The sequence below is a fragment of the Artemia sp. Qi Xiang Cuo genome, chromosome 12, assembly GCF_049724085.1.
Source record: "Artemia sp. Qi Xiang Cuo chromosome 12, ASM4972408v1, whole genome shotgun sequence".
NCBI lineage: Eukaryota > Metazoa > Arthropoda > Branchiopoda > Anostraca > Artemiidae > Artemia > Artemia sp. Qi Xiang Cuo.
The window spans coordinates 29068984-29090906 of NC_142805.1; the positions used below are offsets into that span (position 1 = coordinate 29068984).

At 32.2% G+C, this 21923-nt stretch overlaps 2 protein-coding genes across 2 annotated transcripts in view; one reads left to right on the forward strand and one right to left on the reverse strand.

Annotated features, from left to right (window-relative positions):
• The window catches only part of LOC148945974 (carboxypeptidase D-like), an 82273-nt gene that overhangs the window by 41583 nt on the left and 18767 nt on the right, over positions 1 to 21923 (forward strand). Inside the window, exon 3 of the mRNA XM_089097565.1 lies at positions 19643 to 19911. Within this exon, the coding sequence (XP_088953691.1) occupies positions 19643 to 19911 (269 nt within the window). The remainder of the gene's footprint in view (positions 1 to 19642; positions 19912 to 21923) is intronic.
• Positions 17185 to 18153, reverse strand: LOC148945975 (uncharacterized). The gene has a single exon (XM_089098197.1). The coding sequence runs from the start codon at positions 18151 to 18153 to the stop codon at positions 17185 to 17187; it is 969 nt and encodes a 322-aa protein (XP_088954323.1).

Genomic DNA, 21923 nt, shown 5'->3' on the forward strand with positions numbered 1-21923 from the left:
ATAAACAGTCCTACTATTAGACACTACTGAAGTAAACAAGGATTCAAGGTCATACCGTCTACTAAATTTAATATCAGATTTTATAAATAAAGAAATGCCCCCTGAGCACTTTGTTACCATTCTAGGGACATGGATAGCAATATAACCATGCATATCATAAGCTGTTAAATTTTCACTATCAGATAACCATGTTTCTGTCAATCCAGTCAAACAGTTTGTGGTAACAAACTGTAAGTAAGGAGCGACCCGGCTCAATGGTAACCGAAACTGTAGAAAACGGAATTTTGATACCAATAGATACATCAAAAGAATCAAATTTAAAAAGGGAGAAAGACCCCCTAAAAGTTATAGAACCTTAAGGAAAATCACACCATCATATTCAGCGTATCAGAGAACCCTACTGCAGAGGTTTCAAGCTCCTATCTACAAAAGTTTGGAATTTTGCATTTTTTGCAGAAGAAAGATCACGGATGCGTGAAAGATCACGTCGTAGCGACCCAGTGGTCCTAAAATAGAGGGATCATTGAAAAGGAAATTAAAATTTCTATTGCCCTTTTTAAGTGACCAAAGAATTGGAGGGTAACAAAACCCCCTCCAAAGCTAACTTTTCTTCCCAATGTCACTCCGTCCAAATTTTGAGATATCCATTTCGTTGTATATAGTCAAAGATATAATAACTGTACATTTTAGGATGGCTTAATTCCCCGAAGTCCCCGGGGGGAGGGCTGAAAGTTATGAACTTTTCCCATTGTTAACATGATAGTATTGGTTATTGGTAAGTATACAGACATTTTCAGGGGGATTTATTCTGGTAGTGGGGGGGGGAGTGGGTCGGGGGTTATGTGGGAGGATCTTTCCATGAAGGAAGTTTTCATGGGGGAAGGGACATTGCTATGAAGGGGGCGCCGGATTTCCCAGCAATATTAATGACAGAGATCAGAAATTTAAATAATAAAAAAAAGTTTTTCAACTGAAAGTAAGGAGCAACATCAAAACTTAAAACGAACAGAAAATATTACGCATATGATTGGGTTCACCCCCCAGTCAATACCTCGCTCTTTAAGCCAAAGATTTTTTAGTACTTTCATAAGAGCTATTTATTCTAATTAACGGCCTTTGTGATTAAGGGGTCATTTTTAAAGAATTGGGATAAAATTCAAACTTTAGCGTAAAGAGAGAGGTATTGACTAGGAGGCGAACCCCCTAATATACGTATTAAAAATCTATGAATATAGAAGTTCGTTACGTACGATAATTCGTAAGTTACGTATATTTATAGTAGAAAGGGGGGTACCAGCCCCGTACGAACTACGTGGTTTATGGTTTTTGTCAGTGAGAATGAAAAAACAGGAACTTTCTCACATTTATGTCTGTTTTATGGTTTTTGTCAGTGAGAATGAAAAAACAGGAACTTTCTCACATTTATGTCTGTTTTATGGTTTTTGTCAGTGAGAATGGAAAAACAGGAACTTTCTCACTTTCATGGATTATTGAGTCATTAATCAAATTGTTTCCGGGGAAGTTAATTAACCTCTGACAGATGACGTCAAGTTAAATAATGTCCTTGATGTTTTTCCAAAGAGAATGTTTCCGGGTCAAAGTTTAGATCACACATCACAGATGATGTCATGATTGATTGATTTGACGTGAAAGGGAATTAAATTGTTGTTTCTAAATATAATTGTTTCCGAGCGAATGTCTATTAATGTCTTTGGAGTTCTACCAAGAGAATTGTTTCCGAGTGAATGTTTTGATCTTAGCAATGAAGAGATTGATTCACGAAAGGGTTTCCAAATAATTTGAAATGTGTCAGCGCAGAGATGCCAAAACAAAAGGAACACGCTGAAATTACGTTTAGGGATTATTTGGGCGAAACCGTTTTAGCCATTTTATGGAATTATTTCGGCGAAACAGTTAGAGACATTTTAAAAGATGATTTAAAAGATGATTTTAGAAGAGGATTTGAGGGTGAAACTCTATGGTCGTCATAATACACAAGTTCAATTTGAACAGTGTTGTGAGGTCCTCTACCCCAACCCCAAAGGGTTCCGAACCCCCGACCCCCACCCCAAAGGGTTCCAATCCCCCTACCCCAACCCCGAAGGAAGCCCCCGGTCCTCAAAGGCCCCCCAAGCTCCCAAAGGGCCCCCGGTCCCCAAAGGTCCTCACCCGGTCCCCAAAGGTCCACCGAGCCCCCAAAGGCCCACCTCCGGTCCCCAAAGGTCCCCCAGGCTCCCAAAAGGCCCACGGACCCCCAAAGGCCCTCCCCCGGGCCCCAAAGGTCCACAGGACTCCCAAAGGACCAATCGGCCCTCAAGGGCCCCCAGACCCACAAAGGCTCTCCCCGGGCCCCCAAAGGCCCTCCCCCAGTCCCCAAAGGTCCCCCGGGCTCCCAAAGGACCACCCAGTCCTCAAGGGCCCCCCGATCTCCAAACACCCACCCGGGTCCCCAAAGAGCCCCAACCCCATTTTGTTAATACTTTTTTGTGCATTTGAGACACAGAAGGGTCCCCAAATTTCAAAAAGCTTTATTATATTTTTTCAGAACAAGTTATTTTCTTAATGTCCCTCCTAAACCCATTTTCCAACTTGAAGTACTTATCTTTTTCGCTCACAACTATACTTTACAGCTTTTTGGATACCTCAACATCAAGAAATACTTTTCAAAGACCATTTCAGAGCAAGTTACTGTCTTAATGACAATCCTAGACCTGTTTTAAAACTTTAAGTAATTATTTTTGTCACCCAAATCTATAGTCTACAGCTTTTTAGATACCTCAGCAACAAGAGATACTTTTCTAGGACCATTTTGGAGATCGTTAGTATCTTAAAGACACTCCTAAACCCATTTTCCAACTTGAAGTTCCCATCCTTGTCACCCACAACTATACTTTACAACTTTTTGGATACCTCAACACTAAGAAATACTTTTCAAAAGGCATTTCAGAGCAAGTTCCTTTCTTAATGTCCCTCCTAAACCCATTTTACAAATTGAAGTACCCATCCTTTTCACCCACAACTTAGTTATAGGTAAGAGTTTGAAGTTTTACCTTAGAGACTTAGCTTAGACTTTTAGTTTGGTTTAGTTTTAGTTAAAAGTTTAGAGTTTTTTTTTAGCTTAGACTCTTAGCTTAGAGTTTTTGTTAGAGTTCTAGTTTAGTTTAGTTTTAGTTAAGAGTTTAGTTTTTAGCTTATAGTCGTAGCTTATAGTTTTATTCAGAGTTCTAGTTTAGTTTAGTTTAGCTACAGTTTAGAATTTAGAGTTTTAGCTAAGAGTCATAGCTTAACATTTTACTTAAAGTTTTAGTTTGGTTAACTTTTAGTTAAGAGTTTTGAGTTTTAGCTTAGAATCTTAGCTTAGAGTTTTTGTTAGAGTTGAAGTTTAGTTTATTTTTAGTTAAGAATCTGATGTTTTAACTTTTATTTTCAGTTAGAGTTCTATTTTAGTTTAGTTTTAGTTAAGAGTTTAGAGTTTTTAGCTTAGAGTCTTAGCTTAAAGCTTTAGTTTGGTTTTGTTTTATTTAAAATTTTATAGGTTTTTTTTTAGCTTAGAGTCTTAGCTTAGAGTTTTTGTTAGAGTTCAAGTTTAGTTTAGTTTAAGTCAATAGTTTAGAGTTTTTAGATTAGATTCTTAGCTTAGATTTTTATTAAGAGTTCTAGTTTAGTTTATTTACAGTTAAGAATTTAGAGTTTTATCTTGCATTCATAGCTTATAATTTTACTTAAAGTTGTAGTTTTAGTTTATTTTTAGTTAAGAGTTTAGAGTTTTAGCTTAGAGTCTCATCTTAGAGTTTTAGTTAGAGTTCTTGTTTATTTTAGTTGTAGTTAAGAGTTTAGAGTTTTACCATAGAGTCTTAGCTTAGAGTTCTAGTTAGATTTAAAGTGTAGTTTTTAGTTATAGTTAGGAATTTAGAGTCTTAGCTTGCAGTTTTTGTTAGAGTTCTAGTTTAGTTTTTGTTATGAGTTTGGAATTTTAGCTTAGAGTCTTAGCTTAGAGTTTTTTGTTAGAGTTCTAGTTTAATTTAGTTTTAGTTAAGAGTTTGATGTTTTACCTTTGAGTTTCAGTTAAAGTTCTAGTTTAGTTTAGTTTTAGTTGAGAGATTGGTGTCTTACGTTAGAGTCTTAGCTTAGAGTTCTAGTTTAGTTTAGTTTTAGTTAAGAGTTTAGAATTTTAGCTTAGAGTCTCAGCTTAGAGTTTTTGTTAGAGTTCTAGTTTCTTTTAGTTTTATTTTACTGTTTTGTGTTTTTAGCTTAGAGTCTTAGCTTAGAGTTATTGTTAGAGTTGAAGTTTAGTTTAGTTTTAGTTAAGAGTTTAGAGGTTTTTTTTGTTAGAGTTCTAGTTTAGTTTAGTTTTAGTTAAGAGTTTGATTTTTTACCTTTGAGTTTTAGTTAGAGTTCTAGTTTAGTTTTAGTTAAGAGTTTAGAGTTTGCCATATAGTCTTAGCTTAAAGTTTTTGTTAGAGTTCTAGTTTAGTTTAGTTTTAGTTAAAGCTCAGAATTTATAGCTTTAACTTAGAGTCATAGCTTAGAGTTTTACTTAAAGTTATAGTTTGGTTAAGTTTTAGTTAAGAGTTTAGAGTTTTTAGCTTAGAGTTTTTGTTGAAGTTCTAGTTTAGTTTTAGTTAATAGTTTAGAGTTTTAGCTTAGAGTCTTAGCTTAGAGTTTTGTTAGAGTTGAAGTTTAGTTTAATTTTAGTTAAGAATTTGATGTTTTACCTTTGAGTTTCAGTTAGAGTTCTAGTCTAGTTTACTTTCAGTTTAGAGTTTAGAGTTTTTTAGCTTAGAGTCTTAGCTTAGAGTTTTAGTTAGAGTTCTAGTTTAGTTTAGTTTTAGTTCATAGTTTATAATTTTAGCTTAGAGTCTTAGCTTAGAGTTTTTGTTAGAGTTCTAGTTTATTTTACTTTTGATTTCTAGTTTATTTTACATATAGTTAAGAGTTTGGAGTTTTACCTTAGAGACTTAGCATAGAGTTTTAGTTTAGTTTAGTTTTAGTTAAGAGTTTAGAGTTTTTTAGCTTAGAGTCTTAGCTTAGAGTTTTTGTTAGAGTTCTAGTTTAGTTTAGTTTTAGTTAAGATTTTTGTTTTTTACATTAGATTCTTAGTTTATAGTTTTAGTTAGAGTTCTAGTTTAGTTTAGTTTTAGTTAAGAGTTTAGAGTTTTTAGCTTAGAGTCTTAGCTTAGAGTTTTTGTTAGAGTTCTAGTTTATTTTAGTTTTAGTTAAGAGTTTAGAGTTTTTAGCTTAGAGTCTTAGCTTAGAGTTTTTGTTGAAGTTTTAGTTTAGTTTAGTTTTAGTAAATAGTTTAGAGTTTTAGCTTAGAGTCTTAGCTTATAGTTTTTTTTAGAGTTGAAGTTTATTTTAGTAATAGTTAGGAGTTTAGAGTTTTAGCTTAGAGTCTTAGCTTAGAGTTTTTGTTAGAGTTCTAGTTTAGTTTAGATATAGTTAAGAGTTTGGAGTTTTACCTTAGAGACTTAGCTTAGAGTTTTAGTCTAGTTTAGTTTTAGTTAAGAGTTTGGAGTTTTTTAGCTTAGAGTTTTAGCTTAGAGTTTTTGTTAGAGTTCTAGTTTAGTTTAGTTTTAGTTAAGAGTTTGGTGTTTTACCTTAGAGTCATAGCTTAGACATTTAATTAGAGTTCTAGTCTAGTTTAGTTTTAGTTAAGAGTTTAGAGTTTTAGCGTAGAGTTATAGCTTAGAGTTTTAGTTAGAGTTCTAGTTTAGTTTAGTTTTAGTTAAGAGTTTAGAGGATTTATCTTAGAGTCTTAACTTATTTTTTGTCGAAGTTCTATTTTAGTTTAGTAATATGTACGAGTTTAGAGTCTTAGCTTAGAGTTTTTGTTAAAGTTGAAGTTTAGTTTTGTAATAGTTAAGAGTTTAGAGTTTTAGATTAGAGTCTTAGCTTAGAGTTTTTGTTAAAGTTGTAGTTTAGTTTAGTTATAGTTAAGAGTTTAGAGTTTTAGATTAGAGTCTTATCTTAGAGTTTTAGTTTATTTTAGGTTTAGTTAAGAGTTTAGAGTTTTTTAGCAAAGAGTCTTAGCTTAGAGTTTTTGTTAGAGTTCTAGTTTAGCTTTAGTTACGAGTTGAGAGTTTTTAGCTTAGATTATTAGCTTACATTTTTAGTTTATTTAAAATTTATTTAAGAGTTTAGATTTTTACCAAAGAGTCTTATCTTAGTGTTTTTTTTAGATTTCTAGTTTAGTTTATTTTTAGTTAATAGTTTAGAGTTTTTAGCTTAGAGTCTTAGTTTAGAGTTTTTTGTTGCAGTTCTAGTTTAGTTTATATTTTTAGATTAGAATTAGAGTTTTAATTAGAGTTCTAGTTTAGTTTTAGTTAAGAGTTTAGAGTTTTAGCCTAGAGGTTTAGCTTAGAGTCTTTGTTATAGTTCTAGTTTAGTTTAGTTTTAGTTAAGAGTTTAGAGTTTTAGCTTAGAGTCATAGCTTAGAGTTTTAGTTAGAGTACTAGTTAAGTTTAGTTATAGTTAAGAGTTTGGAGTTTTACCTTAGAGACGTAACTTAGAGCTTTAGTTAAGTTTAGTTTTACTTAAGAGTATAGAATTTTAGCTTAGAGTCTCAGCTTAGAGTTTTTGTTAGAGTTCTAGTTTAGTTTAGTTTTAGTTAAGAGTTTAGTGTTTTTAGCTTAGAGTCTTAGTTTAGAGTTTTTGTTGAAGTTCTAGTTTAGTTTAGTTTTAGTTTAGAGTTTTAGCTTAGACTTAGAGTTTTAATTAGAGTTCTAGTTTAGTTTTAGTTGAGAGTTTAGAGTTTTTAGCTTAGAGTCTTAGCTTAGTTTTATTTATAGTTATAGTTTAATTTATTTTTATTTAAGAGTTTATATTTTTACAATAGAGTCTTAGCTTAGAGTTTTAGTTAGAATTAAAGTTTAGTTTAGTTACAGTTAAGAATTTAGATTTTTAGCTTAGAGTCATAGCTTAGAGTTTTACTTAAAGTTATAGCTTGATTAAGATTTAGTTAAGAGTTTCGAGTTTTAGCTGAGTCTTAGCTTACAGTTTTTGTTAGAGTTCTAGTTTAGCTTAGTTTTACTTAAGAGTTTCGAGTTTTACCTTAGAGTCTTAGCTTAGAGTTTTTGTTAGAGTTCTAGTTTAGTTTAATTTTAGTTAAGAATTTGATGTTTCACCTTTGAGTTTCAGTTAGAGTTCTAGTTTAGTTTAGTTTTAGTTAAGAGTTTAGAGTTTTACTTTAGAGTCTTAGCATAGAGTTTTAGTTAGAGTTCTAGTTTAGTTTAGTTTTAGTTAAGAGTTTAGAATTTTAGCTTAGAGTCTTAGCTTAGAGTTTTTGTTAGAGTTCTAGTTTAGTTTAAATTTAGTTAAGAATTTGATGTTTTACCTTTGAGTTTCAGTTAGAGTTCTAGTTTAGTTTACTTTTAGTTGAGAGTTTAGTGTTTTACCTTAGAGTCTTAGCTTAGAGTTTTAGTTAGAGTTCTCGTTTAGTTTAGTTTTAATTAAGAGTTTAGAATTTTGGCTTAGAGTCTTAGCTTAGAGTTTTTGTTAGAGTTCTAGTTTATTTTAGTTTTAGTTAAGAGTTTAGAGTTTTTGGCTTAGAGTCTTTTGCTTAGAGTTTTTGTTGAAGTTCTAGTTTAGGTTTAGTTAATAGTTTAGAGTTTTAGCTTAGAGTCGTAGCTTAGAGTTTTTGTTAGAGTTATAGTTTATTTTAGATATAGTTAATCGTCTGGAGTTTTAACATCGAGACTTAGCGTAGAGTTTTAGTTTAGTTTAGTTTTAGTTAAGAGTTTAGAGTTTTAGCCTTGAGTCTTAGCTTAGAGTTTTAGTTAGAGTTGAAGTTTAGCTTAGTAATAGTTAAGAGTTGAGAGTTTTTAGCTTAGAGTCTTAGCTTAGAGTTTTTGTTAGAGTTCTAGTTTAGTTTACTTAAGAGTTTAGAGTTTTATCATAGAATAATAGCTTAGAGTTTTTGTTGAAGTTTTAGTTTAGTTTAGTTTTAGTTAAGAGTTTAGAGTTTTTTATCTTATAGTCCTAGCTTAGAGTTTTTGTTAGAGTTCTAGTTTAGTTCAGTTTTAGTTAAGAGTTTGGTGTTTTACCTTAGAGTTATAGCTTAGAGTTTTAGTTAGAGTTCTAGTTTACTTTAGTTTTAGTTAAGAGTTTAGAATTTTATCTTAGAGTCTTAGCTTGGAGTTTTTGTTAGAGTTCTAGTTTAGCTTAGTTCTAGTTAAGATTTTATTGTTTTTATATAATATTATTATATTATATTTTTTTTTGAAGATATAGTATAGTTTAGTTTTAGTTAAGAGTTTATATTTTTATCTTAGAGTCTTAGCTTAGAGTTTTTGTTAGAGTTTTAGTTTAATTTAGTTTTAGTTAAGAGTTTTGAGTTTTACCTTAAAGTCTTAGCTTAGAGTTTTAGTTAGGGTTGAAGTTTCGTTTAGTTTAGTTATAGTTAAGAGTTTATAGTTTTAATTTAAAGTCTTAGCTTAGAGTTTTAGTTAAAGTTATTGTTTATTTTAGTTTTACTTAAGAGTTATAGCTTAGAGGTTTAGCCTAGAATCTTAGCTTAGAGATTTAGTTAGAGTTGAAGTTTAGTCCAAACTAGCATAACCACAAAATTACACAATATTGCATAGAAATACCAAACCATAGGTTAGGTTAGGTTAGGTTAGAGGTTAGGTTTCTCCACGTTTTATTTAGGTTAGATTAGGTTAGCTTATCATGAGCGCGCATGATAAGCTAACCTAATCTTACCTAACTTAAACGTGGAGAAACCTAATCTCTAGCCTAACCTAATCTAACCTATGGTTTTGGTATTTTTATGCAATATTGTGTAATTTTGTGGTTATGTTAGTTCGGACTAAACTTCAACTCTAACTAAATCTCTAAGCTAAGATTCTAGGCTAAACCTCTAAGATATAACTCTTAATTAAAACTAAAATAAAAAATAACTCTAACTAAAACTCTAAGCTAAGACTCTAAGCTAAAACTATAAACTCTTAACTATAACTAAACTAAACGAAACTTCAACCCTAACTAAAACTCTAATCTAAGACTTTAAGGTAAAACTCAAAACTCCTAACTAAAACTAAACTAAACTAAAACTCTAACAAAAACTCTAAGCTAAAACTCTAAGCTAAAACTATAAACTCTTAACTAAAACTAAACTAAACTAGAGCTTCAACTAAAACTCTAAGCTAAGACTCTAAGTTAAAAACTCTAAACTCTTAACTGGAACTAAGCTAAAGTAGAACTCTAACAAAAACTCTTAGCTAAGACTCTAAGCTAAAACTCTAAACTCTTAACTAAAACTAAATTAAACTAGAACTCTAACTAAAACTCTAAGCTATAACTCTAAGGTAAAACACAAAACTATTAACTAAAAGCAAAATATATTAGAACTATAAAAAACCATCTAATCTAATACTATGAGCTAAAAAACTCTAATCTATTAAATAAAGATAAATTAAACTAAAACTTCGAAAAAAGATCTAAGCTATAATTCTATGATAAAGTTCTAAACTCCTAAGTAAACTAAAATATAACTCTAAGAAATACTCTAAACTACGGCTCTAAGCTAAAAACTCTAAACTCTTAACTATAACTAAACTAAACTTCAACTCTAACTATAACTCTAAGCTAAGACTCTAAGCTAAAACTCTAAACTCTTAACTAAAATTAAACTAAACTAAAACTCTAAGCTAAGTCTCGAAGGTAAAACTCCAGACGCTTAACTATATCTAAACTAAATTAGAACTCTAACAAAAACTCTAAGATAATAGTCTAATCTAAAACTATAAACTATTAACTAAACATAAACTAATCTAGAGCTTCATCAACAATTCTAACAAAGGGACTCTTAACACAACGATATAAACAATTAACTAAAACTAAAATAAACGTTATCTCTAAAAAAAACTCTAAGCTAAGACTAGAAGCTAAAACACTAAATTCTTCAATAAAACAAAACTAAAAGAGAACTCTAAATAGAGCTCTAAGCTAAGACTCTAAGGTAAAACACTAAACTCTTAACTAAAAGTATACTAAACTAGAACTCTAACTGAAACTCAAAGGTAAAACATCAAATTCTTAACTAAAATTAAACTAAACTAGAATTCTAACAAAAACTCTAAGCTAAGACTCTAAGCTAAAATTCTAAACTCTTAACTAAAACTAAACTAAACTAGAACTCCAACTAAAACTCTATGCTAAGACTCTAAGGTAAAACTCTAAACTCTTAACTAAAACTAAACTAAACTAGAACTCTAACTGAAACTCAAAGGTAAAACATCAAATTCTTAACTAAATATAAACTAAACTATAACTCTAACAAAAACTCTAAGCTAAGACTCTAAGGTAAAACTCTAAACTCTTAAGTAAAACTAAGCTAAACTATAACTCTAACAAAAACTGTAAGCTAAGACTCAGCTAAAACTCGAAACTCTTAACTAAATCTTAACCAAGCTATAACTTTAAGTAAAACTCTAAGCTATGACTCTAAGCTAAAAATTTAAATTCTTAACTGTAACTAAACTAAACTTTAACTCTAACTAAAACTCTAAGCTATGACTCTATGGTAAAACTCTAAACTCTTAGCTAAAACTAAATTAAATTATAACTCTAAATAAAACTAAGATAATACTCTAAGCTAAAAAATATAAAATATTAAATAAAAATAAAATAAAATTTAAAAATAAAGTAAAATATAAGTATAATATAAAAATATATAATAAAAATAAAATAAACTATAAATAAAAAAAAAAATATAATCTATTACTATAATAGAAAAACAATAAAATATTAAATAAAACTAAACTAAACTAGAACTCTAACAAAAACTCTAAGCTGAGACTCTAAGCTAAAATTCTATACTCTTAAGTAAAACTAAACTTAGCTAAAACTCTAAGCTATGTTTCTAAGGTAAAACTCCAAATTCTTAACTATAACTAAACTTAACTAGGACTCTAACAAAAACTCTAAGCTAAGACTCTAAGCTAAAACTCTAAACTCTTAACTAAAACTAAACTAAACTAGAACTCTAACAAAAACTCTAAGTTAAGACTCTAAGCCAAAGCTCTAAACTATTAACTAAAACTAAACTAAACTAGAACTCTAATTAAAACTCCAAGTCTAAGCTAAAACTCTAAATTAAACTAGAACTGCAACAAAAAACTCTAAACTAAGACTCTAAGCTAAAAACTCTAAACTCTTAACTAAAACTTAACTAAACTAGAACTCTAAAAAACCCCTAAGATAAGACTATGGTAAAACTCTAAACTCTTTACTAATATTAAACTAAACTAAAACTCTAAGCTAAGAATCTAAGCTAAAAACGCTAAACTCTTAACTATAACTAAACTAAACTAGAACTCTTACAAAAACTCTAAGCTAAGACTCTATGCTAAAAAACTCTAAACTCTTAACTATAACTAAACTAAACTAAAACTCTAAGCTAAGACTGTAAGCTAAAACTCTAAACTCTTAACTATTACTAAACTAAACTACAACCTTAACAAAAACTGTAAGCTAAGACTCTAAGCTAAAACTCTAAACTATTAACTATTACTAAACTAAAATTCAAATTTAACAAAAACTCTAAGCTAAGACTCTAAGCTAAAACTCTAAAATCTTAACTATTACTAAACTAAACTAGAACTTCGACAAAAACTATGTTAAGACTCTAAGCTAAAAACTCTAAACTCTTAACTAAAACTAAACTAAACTAGAACTCAAACAAAAACTCTAAGCTATGACTCTAAGCTAAAATTCTAAACTCTTAACTAAAACTAAACTAGAACTCTAATTAAATGTCTAAGCTATGACTCTAAGGTAAAACACCAAACTCTTAACTAAAACAAAACTAAACTAGAACTCTAACAAAAACTCTAAGCTAAGACTCTAAGCTAAAAACTCCAAACTTAACTAAAACTAAACTAAAACTCTAAGCTAAGTCTAAGGTAAAACTCCAAACTCTTAACTATATCTAAACTAAACTAGAACTCTAACAAAAACTCTAAGCTAAGACTCTAAGCTAAAACTCTAAACTCCTTACTATTACTAAACTAAACTTCAACTCTAACAAAAACTCTAAGCTAAGACTCTAAGCTAAAACTCTAAACTATTAACTAAAACTAAACTAAACTAAAACTTAAACAAAAACTCTAAGCTAAGACTCTAAGCTAAAAACTCTAAACTCTTAACTAAAACTAAAATAAACTAGAACTCTAAAAAAAACTATAATATAAGACTATAATATAAAAACTTATAAACTATTAAATAAAAATAAACTAAACTATAAATCTAACTAAAAATATAAAATAAGACTCTATGGTAAAACACAAAACTCTTAAATAAAAATAAACTAAATTAGAACTCTAACAAAAACTATAAGCTAAGACTCTAATCTAAAAAACTCTAAACTCTTAACTAAAACTAAACTAAACTAAAACTCTATGCTAAGTCTATAAGGTAAAACTCCAAACTCTTAACTATATGTAAACTAAACTAGAACTCAAAACTAAAATAAACTAGAACTCTAACAAAAACTCTAAGCTAAGACTCTAAGCTAAAATTCTAAACTCTTAACTAAAACTAAACTAAACTAGAACTATAACTAAAACTCTAAGCTAAGACTCTAAGCTAAAAAACTCTAAACTCTAAACTAAAAGTTTAGTCTTTCATTAAAAGTAAACTAGACTAGAACTCTAACTGAAACTCAAAGGTAAAACATCAAATTCTTAACTAAAATTAAACTAAACTTCAACTCTAACAAAAACTCTAAGCTAAGACTCTAAGCTAAAACTCTAAACTATTAACTAAAACTAAACAATAACTTCAATAAAAACTCTAAGCTAAAAACTCTAAACTCTTAACTAAAACTTAACCAAACTATAACTTTAAGTAAAACTCTAAGCTATGACTCTAAAATAGAACTCTAAACTAGCTGTAAGCTAAAACTAAACTAAACTAGAACTCTAACTAAAACTCTAAGCTAAGACTCTATGGTAAACTCTTAACTAAAACTAAACTAAACTAGAACTCTAACTGAAGCTCAAAGGTAAAAAATCAAACTCTTAACTAAAATTAAACTAATCTAGAACTCTAACAAAAAAAGCTCTAAACTCTTAACTAAAACTAAACTAAACTTCAACTCTAACAAAAACTCTAAGCTAAGACTCTAAGCTAAAACTCTAAACTAAAACTAAACTATACTAGAACTTCAACATAAACTCTAAGCTAAGACTCTAAGATAAAAACACTAAACTCTTAACTAAAACTAAAATAAGCTAGAACTCTAACAAAAACTCTAAGCTGAGACTCAAAGCTAAAACTCTAAACTCTTAAGTAAAACTAAACTAGAACTCTAAGCTAAGACTCTAAGGTAAAACACCAAACTCTTAACTAAAACTAAACTAAACTAGAACTCTAACAAAAAAACTCTAAGCTAAGACTCTAAGCTAAAACTCGAAACTCTTAACTAAAACTTAGTCAAACTAAAACTTTAAGTAAAACTCTAAGCTATGACTCTAATGTAAAACTCTAAATTCTTAACTGTAACTAAACTAAACTTCAACTCTAACTAAAACTCTAAGCTAAGACTCTAAGTTAAAACTATAAACTATTAACTAAAACTAAACTAAACTAGAACTCTAACAAAAACTCTGAGCTAAGACTCTAAGCTAAAAAAAACTCTAAACTTTTAACTAAAACTAAACCAAACTAAAACTTAAGCTAAGACTCCTAAAAACTCTAAACTCTTAACTAAAAGTAAACTAAACTAGAACTCTAACTGAAACTCAAAGGTAAAACATCAAATTCTTAACTAAAATTAAACTAAACTTCAAATCTAACAAAAACTCTAAGCTAAGATTCTAAGCTAAAACTCGAAACTCTTAACTAAAACTTAACCAAACTACAACTTTAAGTAAAATTATAAGCTATGACTCTAAGCTAAAACTCTAAATTCTGAACTGTAACTAAACTAAACTAAACGAGAACTCTGAATAAAACTCTAAGCTACGACTCTAAGCTAAAAACTCTAAACTCTTAACTAAACCTAAACTAAACTATAAATATAACAAAAACTCTAAGCTAAGAATCTAATCTAAAAAAAAAACTCTAAAATTTTAAATAAAACTAAACCAAACTAAAACTTTAAGCTAAGACTCTAAGCTAAAAACTCTAAACTCTTAACTAAAACTAAACTAAACTAGAACTCTAACAAAAACTGTAAGCTAAGAGTCTAAGCTAAAAAAAAACCTCTAAACTTTTAAATAAAACTAAACCAAACTAAAACTCTTAGCTAAGTCTCTAAGGTAAAACTTCAAACTCTTACCTATAACTAAGTTGTGGGTGAAAAGGATGGGTACTTCAACTTGTAAAATGGGTTTAGGAGGGACATTAAGAAAGGAACTTGCTCTGAAATGCCTTTTGAAAAGTATTTCTTAGTGTTGAGGTATCCAAAAAGTTGTAAAGTATAGTTGTGGGTGACAAGGATGGGAACTTCAACTTGTAAAATGGGTTTAGGAGTGACATTAAGAAAGTAGCTTGCTCCAAACTTGTCTTTGAAAAGTATTTCTTGATGCTGAGGGATCCAAAAAGCTGTAGAGCATAGTTGTGGGTAAAAAAGGAAATTACTTAAAATTTTAAAAGAGGCCTATGGGTGTCATTAAGACAGTAAATTGCTTCTAAATGATCTTTGAAAAGTATTTCTTGATGTTGAAATATCCAAAAAGCTGTTGAGTATAGTAGTGAGTGAAAAATATCATTAATTCAAGTCAGAAAATGGGTGTAGGAGGGACATTAAGAAAATAACTTGTTCTGAAAAAATATAATAAAGCCTTTTGAAATGTGGGGACCCTTCTGTGTCTCAAATGCACAAAAAAGTATTAAAAAAATGGGGATGGGGCTCTTTGGGGACCCGGGAGGGTGTTTGGGGATCCGGGGGCCCCTGAGGACTGGGTGGTCCTTTGGGAGCCAGGGGGGACTTTGGGGACTGGAGGAGGGCCTTTGGGGGCCCGGGGAGAGCCTTTGTGGGTCTGGGGGCCCTTGAGGGCCGATTGGTCCTTTGGAAGCCCGGTGGACCTTTGGGGACCGGGGGTGGGCCTTTGGGGGTCCGGGGGCCCTTTGGGAGCCTGGGGGACCTGTGAGGACCGGGGGCGGGCCTTTGGGGGCCCGGTGGACCTTTGGGGACCGGGTGAGGGCCTTTGGGGGTCCGGGGGCCCTTTGGGAGCTTGGGGGGCCTTTGAGGACCGGGGGCTTCCTTCGGGGCTGGGGTAGGGGGATCGGAACCCTTTGGGGTTGGGGTAGGGGGTTCGGAACCCTTTGGGGTTGGGGTAGAGGACCTCACAACACTGTTCAAATGGAACTTATGTATTATAACGACCACAGAGTTTCACCATCAAATACTCTTCTAAAATCATCTTTTAAATCATCTTTTAAAATGTCTCTAACTGTTTCGCCGAAATAATTCCCTAAAATTGCTAAAACGGTATCGCCCAAATAATCCCTAGACGTAATTTCAGTGTGTTCCTTTTATTTTGGAATCTCTGCACTGACACATTTCAAATTACTTGGAAACCCTTTCGTGAATCAATCTCTTCATTGCTAAGATCGAAACATTCACTCGGAAACAATTCTCTTGGTAGAACTCCAAAGACATTAATAGACATTCGCTCGGAATCAATTCTCTTTAGAAACAACAATTTAATTCCCCTTTCATGGCAAATCAATCAACAATGACATCATCTGTTATGTGTGATCTAAACTTTGCCCCGGAAACATTCTCTTTGGAAATACATCAAAGACATTAATTAACTTGACGTCATCTGTCAGACATTAATTAACTTCCCCGGAAACAATTTGATTAATGACTCAATAATCCATGAAAGTGAGAAAGTTCCTGTTTTTCCATTCTCACTGACAAAAACCATAAAACAGACATAAATGTGAGAAAGTTCCTGTTTTTTCATTCTCACTGACAAAAACCATAAAACAGACATAAATGTGAGAAAGTTCCTGTTTTTTCATTCTCACTGACAAAAACCATAAACCACGTAGTTCGTACGGGGCTGGTACCCCCCTCTCTACTATTTATTACAAATAAAAACGTTCGTAAATAAAATTAAACAGGTTTCGAGAAAACCATTTAACCAAATAAAAGTAAAATTAATATTCAAATTTTTTTTTAATTATTCATGTACGGTGAGCCAAAATCAAAAACTGCATTAATTCAAAAACGTCCAAAAACTAAATTAAAAAAAACAAGCTTTTTAACTGAAAGTAAGGAACGACGTTAAAACTTAAAACGAACAGAAGTTATTCCGTATATGAAAGGGGGTGTTCCCTTCTCAACGCCCCGCTCTTTACGCTGAAGTTTGACTTTCTCACAACTCTATTTTTTTTTAAACAATGAAAATCTTTAGCGTAAAGAGCGAGGCGTTGAGGAAGGGACAGCCCCTTTCATATACGGAATAATTTCTGTTCGTTTTAAGTTTTAACATCGTTCCTTACTTTCAGTTAAAAAAACTTGTTTTTTTATTTAATTACATCAAAAGGGCAAGAAATATCAGACCACAAATATGATTTCAGACTATCCCGATTATCTCGTATCCCACGTACATTGAAACAAAATACATTAAAGCAACTATTTAAAGAGAGAGAAGACATGATTTTATCACAAAAATCAATAGTAGTGTGATAATTGCAACTAGAATTAACCATAGATTCAAGAAGAGGGTCAAGTGTGTGCACCTCTTGTTTGCCAGCACTACTTGGTTGCTCAAAGATAACTGATTTAAGAATTGAAGAATTCAAAAGAAAAGAAAAATCACCCAGATTCACCGCACATTACAAAGGCACACAATATCTTTATAAATGAACAAGATATCCAACAAGCAGGCTGAAATAGCAGAGGGTAAATTGAAACTAAAAAGGTGAAACTTATAGGCAACAAAGAAAAAAAAACTGCAAGAAAAAGAACAATAACAAGCTACAAAGCTAAAAAAATAAAATAATAACAAACAATTACAAGGACAAAGGCAAAAACAAAATAAAGAAAAAAGAGAAACAATAAAGAAGAACCACAGGAAAGAGTTATCAACGGTTTATGCAATTCACTTAAAAGAATAATGTAAAAAAACACAAATGCAAGCATAAGTAAAACCATTAAATCATAAATAGAGTTAAAAAAAATAACAACAACAAAAAACAGAGCTAAAAGGAGAAAAATGGTTTATTTCAGTCCTGGGAGGGGCTTGGATGGGCTGTAGTTGACTGATGGAGAACATCAACTTGAGGTGCCTCTTTAACAGTAATCACTTTACCATCAGAAAGCTTGGTGAATACTTCCCTTCTATTATACCATATACACCGCTTCCCAAGCTTTGATTTAGCATTATTATGTAGCTGAAGTCTAGTCTTTGCGACTGACTCAGAAATAAAGACACCACTACCTTGCAAACTTTTCTTTTCTCTGAGAATAAGCTGCTGCATTCTTGGACTACAAAATTGCACAACAAGTGGGCGAGATTTCAAACCTGAGCCTTGTTTTCGAATCCTTCTAACCGAAACTATGTCATTTCTAGTCAAAGGAATACCAGGAAATCTAGTACTGCAAAATCCATGGAATTTGCTTTCAGAAGCTTCTGGATAAGGGTCTTCTTTGAAACCAAATAGGATCAGCTGATTTGAAATTTTCATTTGGTCAAACTGATCGCTCAGACGATCCACATTGAGTTGAATTGGTTTCAGAGATTTTTGCAGCTCTGACCAACCTGAGTCAAGCAAATGAAGAGATGATTCAAGCTTTGACATCCTCAAATCATATTGTTTTAGTGATTTTTCCATAAGCACATCAAAATCCATTTTAAGACCATTGTATACCTCTTGTTTAATGATTTCCATGTTGTTAGCATCAAAAGCAGCAGGCACATGAATAGAGGCAAGTTTTTTAACAGAGGCCTCAACCAAAGAACCAACCTCATTAGAGAATGCCTCACTAACAACTTCTACCATAGTAGTTTTAAGCTTTAGGTCATTAAGTGAATCTGCAATTAGCTTCTGCTTGTTCTTAAGGGTGTTAATGTGTGATGTGAGCATAGCAATCTGCTCATTAATAGATTCAGCTCCACTGTATTCGATGGAGCAGTCTAATCTCATCTCTCTGTGACTAGGAGGTCTATAGCTCTTTTTTGAGTTGTCACCCATGAAGTAGGCTAAAGTGAACTCAAAACTAGGCTAATCAAGCTACAAGCTAACAGCAAAAGGCAAGGGATCTTCTGGCTGGCACAAGTAATTATAAAAAGGGTCTAATAACAGCTAAGCAGAGGTGTAGGCACCAGGCAGAAAAATAAAAAGACTGTACCTGGAGGGTCCCCAATTGCACCCCTGGGATTGGGGCTGCTAGGCTTGCCTGCCTTTTCCACTGGACTGGTAGGCAGGCTAAACCAGTTCTTCAGACAAATTCAATTTAACGAGAAGGTTAATGATGCCAGATATTACACTTAAACAAACAATATAAATTCCAGTGTGCTTCTTAAATTTTGAATTTTTTTGCAATTCGTGAGCGTTTTAAATTTGCTGATGATTTAAATGTTTTTATCACTGCGACTAAGCCTTCCGACTACCGAACAGTCTGACTTTACGAGAATTTTTAATAACCTTAAAGCTGAATTAGGAAGGATAAAATTGACAGTCAGCGAAACTAAGAGCTCTTATATTATTTCTTTTTTCTTCAAAGGTCGACAGTCATTCTTCTCTTGATTCCCTACTGCCGACGAAGAAAACTGTTAAAATCCATGGAATACTTTTAGACAAAGATTTAGGATGAAACTCTTACGTTAACTATCTGACTAAAAAGGCGCCTCACTTTTACATTCATTTTCCAACCTGAAGAGATTTGGTATGCCAACTGAGGTTTTAAAGTCTGTATACTGCAGCTACGTTATACCTTCTCTTAAGTATGGATGTCTAGCTTGGAATCCGGGTTTTACGAAGGATCAATCAGATAGACTTGAGATAGGACACAAAAAATGTAAAAATTATACTTCGACACAACTACTCAGCAGATGATGGTGCACTGAAACAGCTCAACTTGAATTCATTTGATAGTCATAAACATAAGTTGACATATCGATTTAGACTAAATTGTTTGAATTCCCCAACTCTTCGTGGTCTGCTACCCGACCTTAAAAGCCCCCCCCCCCCACTGAAGGATCAGTCACTAGACTGTTACAAATAAAAAAGAATCGTGTACAGCTAATGACACCCAGGGAGACTTTGTAAATCATTTGCCCTTTTTTTACTTAGTATTTTAATAATTTTACCTTGACAAATATTTAATTTTTGATGCACTTTATTTCAGGTATTTGCCTGTCAGTGTTTTGAATGTACCAATAATTTATATTTTTATATTCTGATATATTTTATATAAACAGTCACCATTTTAACCGTAAAAACTGACTCTTCACATACATTAATTTTATGTTAATTTAATTTAAGACTCAATTTCATTTATTGACCATGAAGCAGCACTTGCTGCTTTAATTTTTTGTGTGCTCTTTATTTGTTTTTTTATTTTTGATCCTTGTTTTGTGTTTTCTTTGTTTTATGACATGCTCATGTTAGCTCCAGCTATTGTAGTGAATAAATATATTCTATTCTAAGAAGCTTATATTGGTTTATTCCTATTTTGTAGTCTGAAAGAAACTGCATATTTGGTCTTGGTTCTGAATATGATCCTAAAAGTAACTTCACTCCAAAAAGCCAGCGTACAAATATGAACAAAGTAGACTTGAATCGTGATTTTCCCAGTCAATGGGAGAACATGAAGGGAGACAAGTTTTGGGAAGGAAGACAACCTGAAACAACTGCTATAATGCATTGGGTCTTGGAAAATCCATTTGTTTTGTCAGCAAATCTTCATGGTGGCTCAATGGCTATTGCATATCCTTATGATGATTCTGCGTGAGTTTTTTTTTATTTATCTTATAGAATTGATTATGTAGTCTTATTTTAATATACATATTCTCATATTTATTCTTTAAAATCCTAATAATTTTTGATTTATTGAAGTTATGAAAGTGAATACATTAAAAAAAAAAATTGCAGTAAAGTGCAAATTGTGTTCTGGCCTTGAGAAGAGCTAGGGGTTGTTAGCCCTAATCTTGTTAGTTTCTGCCCATTTTGAGTTTGACTCGTTATTTATTGTTATTTCTGTTCGTTTTGGGTTTCATTTATTTATTGATGCTGATTTGTGGTAGTTTTACGCTTGGTAGATTATTTGATTCTATTTTTTGTTTGGCCTGCTTTTTGTATGATGGAGAAAAATTTCAGGGAAACAGAATTGGAAAGTTGATTGCCCTCCAATCACTTTTGACTATTAAAAAAGGCACTAGCCCTTTATAAAAAAAAACTTATATGCCCCCAGGGCATAACTTGCAACCCTTGCCTTGAGGGCTGGGGGGTCGTCATCCTCAAAGACCTAGTTTCCAGAATTTTCAACTACGGTGAACAAAATGGCTATCTCAAAATTTTGATTGGATGTGTTTGGGGAAATGGTGGGCGTGAGAGGGGGGTTAGTTGCCCTCCAATCCCTTCTGACTATTAAAAAGGGCACTAACCCTTTCTATTTCCAATCAAATGGGCCCTTTTTGAAGTTTCTACGACAACGTTTTCTATTAAAAACCTTATATGCCCCCAGTGCATAACTTACAACCCTTACCCTGAGGGCTGTGGGGAGGTTGTCATCCTCACAGACCTAATTTCGAGAACTTTCAACAACGTTGAACAAAATGGCTATCTAAAAATTCTGATTGGATGTGTTTGGGGAAATGGTGGGCGTGATAGGGGGTTACTCCAATCACTTTCGACTATTAAAAAGGGCACTAGCCCTTTGAATTTCCAATCGAATGAACCCTTTTTCAAGCTTTTACGACAAAGCTTTCAATAAAACCTTAGATGCCCCCTGGGCATAACTTACAACCCTTACCCTGAGGGTTGTGGGGGGAGTGTCATTCTCAAAGATATAATTTCAGGACCTTTCAACTACTTTGAACAAAATGTTTATCTCAAAATTTTGATTCGATGTGTTTGGATAAATGGTGGGCGTGGAAGGGGTTTTAGTTGCCTTCCAATCCCTTTCGACTATTAAATAGGGCACTAGTCATTTCAATGTCCATTCAAATGTGCCCTTTTTGAAGTTTCTACGACAGCGCTTTCTATAAAAAAAAAAAACTTATGTGCCCCAGGGCATAACTTACAACCTTTGCCCTGAGGGCTGTGGGGGGAGTGTCCTCCTCAAAAACATAATTTATATTTGGAAATCAACTACGCTGAACAAAATGGCTATCTCAAAATTTTGATTATATGTGTTTGGGGAAATGGTGGGCGTGGAAAGGGTGTTTGTTGCCTTCCAATCGCTTTCGACTATAAAAAAGGGCACTAGCTATTTCAATTTCCAATCGAATGAGCCCTTTGCGAAGTTTCTACGACAATTCCTTCGATACGAAGTGCCCTGGTATGGAAAAAAATAGTACATTGTGTCAACATCGTTCTTTACTTAGGCAGCGCTATTGCGCTGCCTATGATAGCACAATGAGGCTAGCTGTTTTTACCGTCGTGCGAGCTCCGTGTCAACTTATGAGTCATTTTGTCACCAAGTATCGTATGCATTGTATCTATTGTACCTATAACATTTTTGTAGTATCTCATCAGTGCTATTTTTCTTTTCTTTTACCAAACATGTCTAAGATAGAATATCATCTGTCCCTATTTTCTGGGTCTAGCGTATCCATCAGTCAGTTCAACAGTAACATATACGAACTATAAACGACAGCTTGCACTTTTCAAGATTCATGATTCATTTATTTAAAAACAGCTTTCATAGTATTAGCCAGAGCCTCATAGTAAAAGCAAGAGCTGTCTTTTTAGTACAAGATAAGGATTCTGATAATACCAACTTAAGCAAGATTTAGAAG

Excerpts from the sequence above, each read along its gene's own strand:
- LOC148945975 (XM_089098197.1), bottom strand. The coding sequence starts at position 18,153 with ATGGGTGACAACTCAAAAAAGAGCTATAGACCTCCTAGTCACAGAGAG.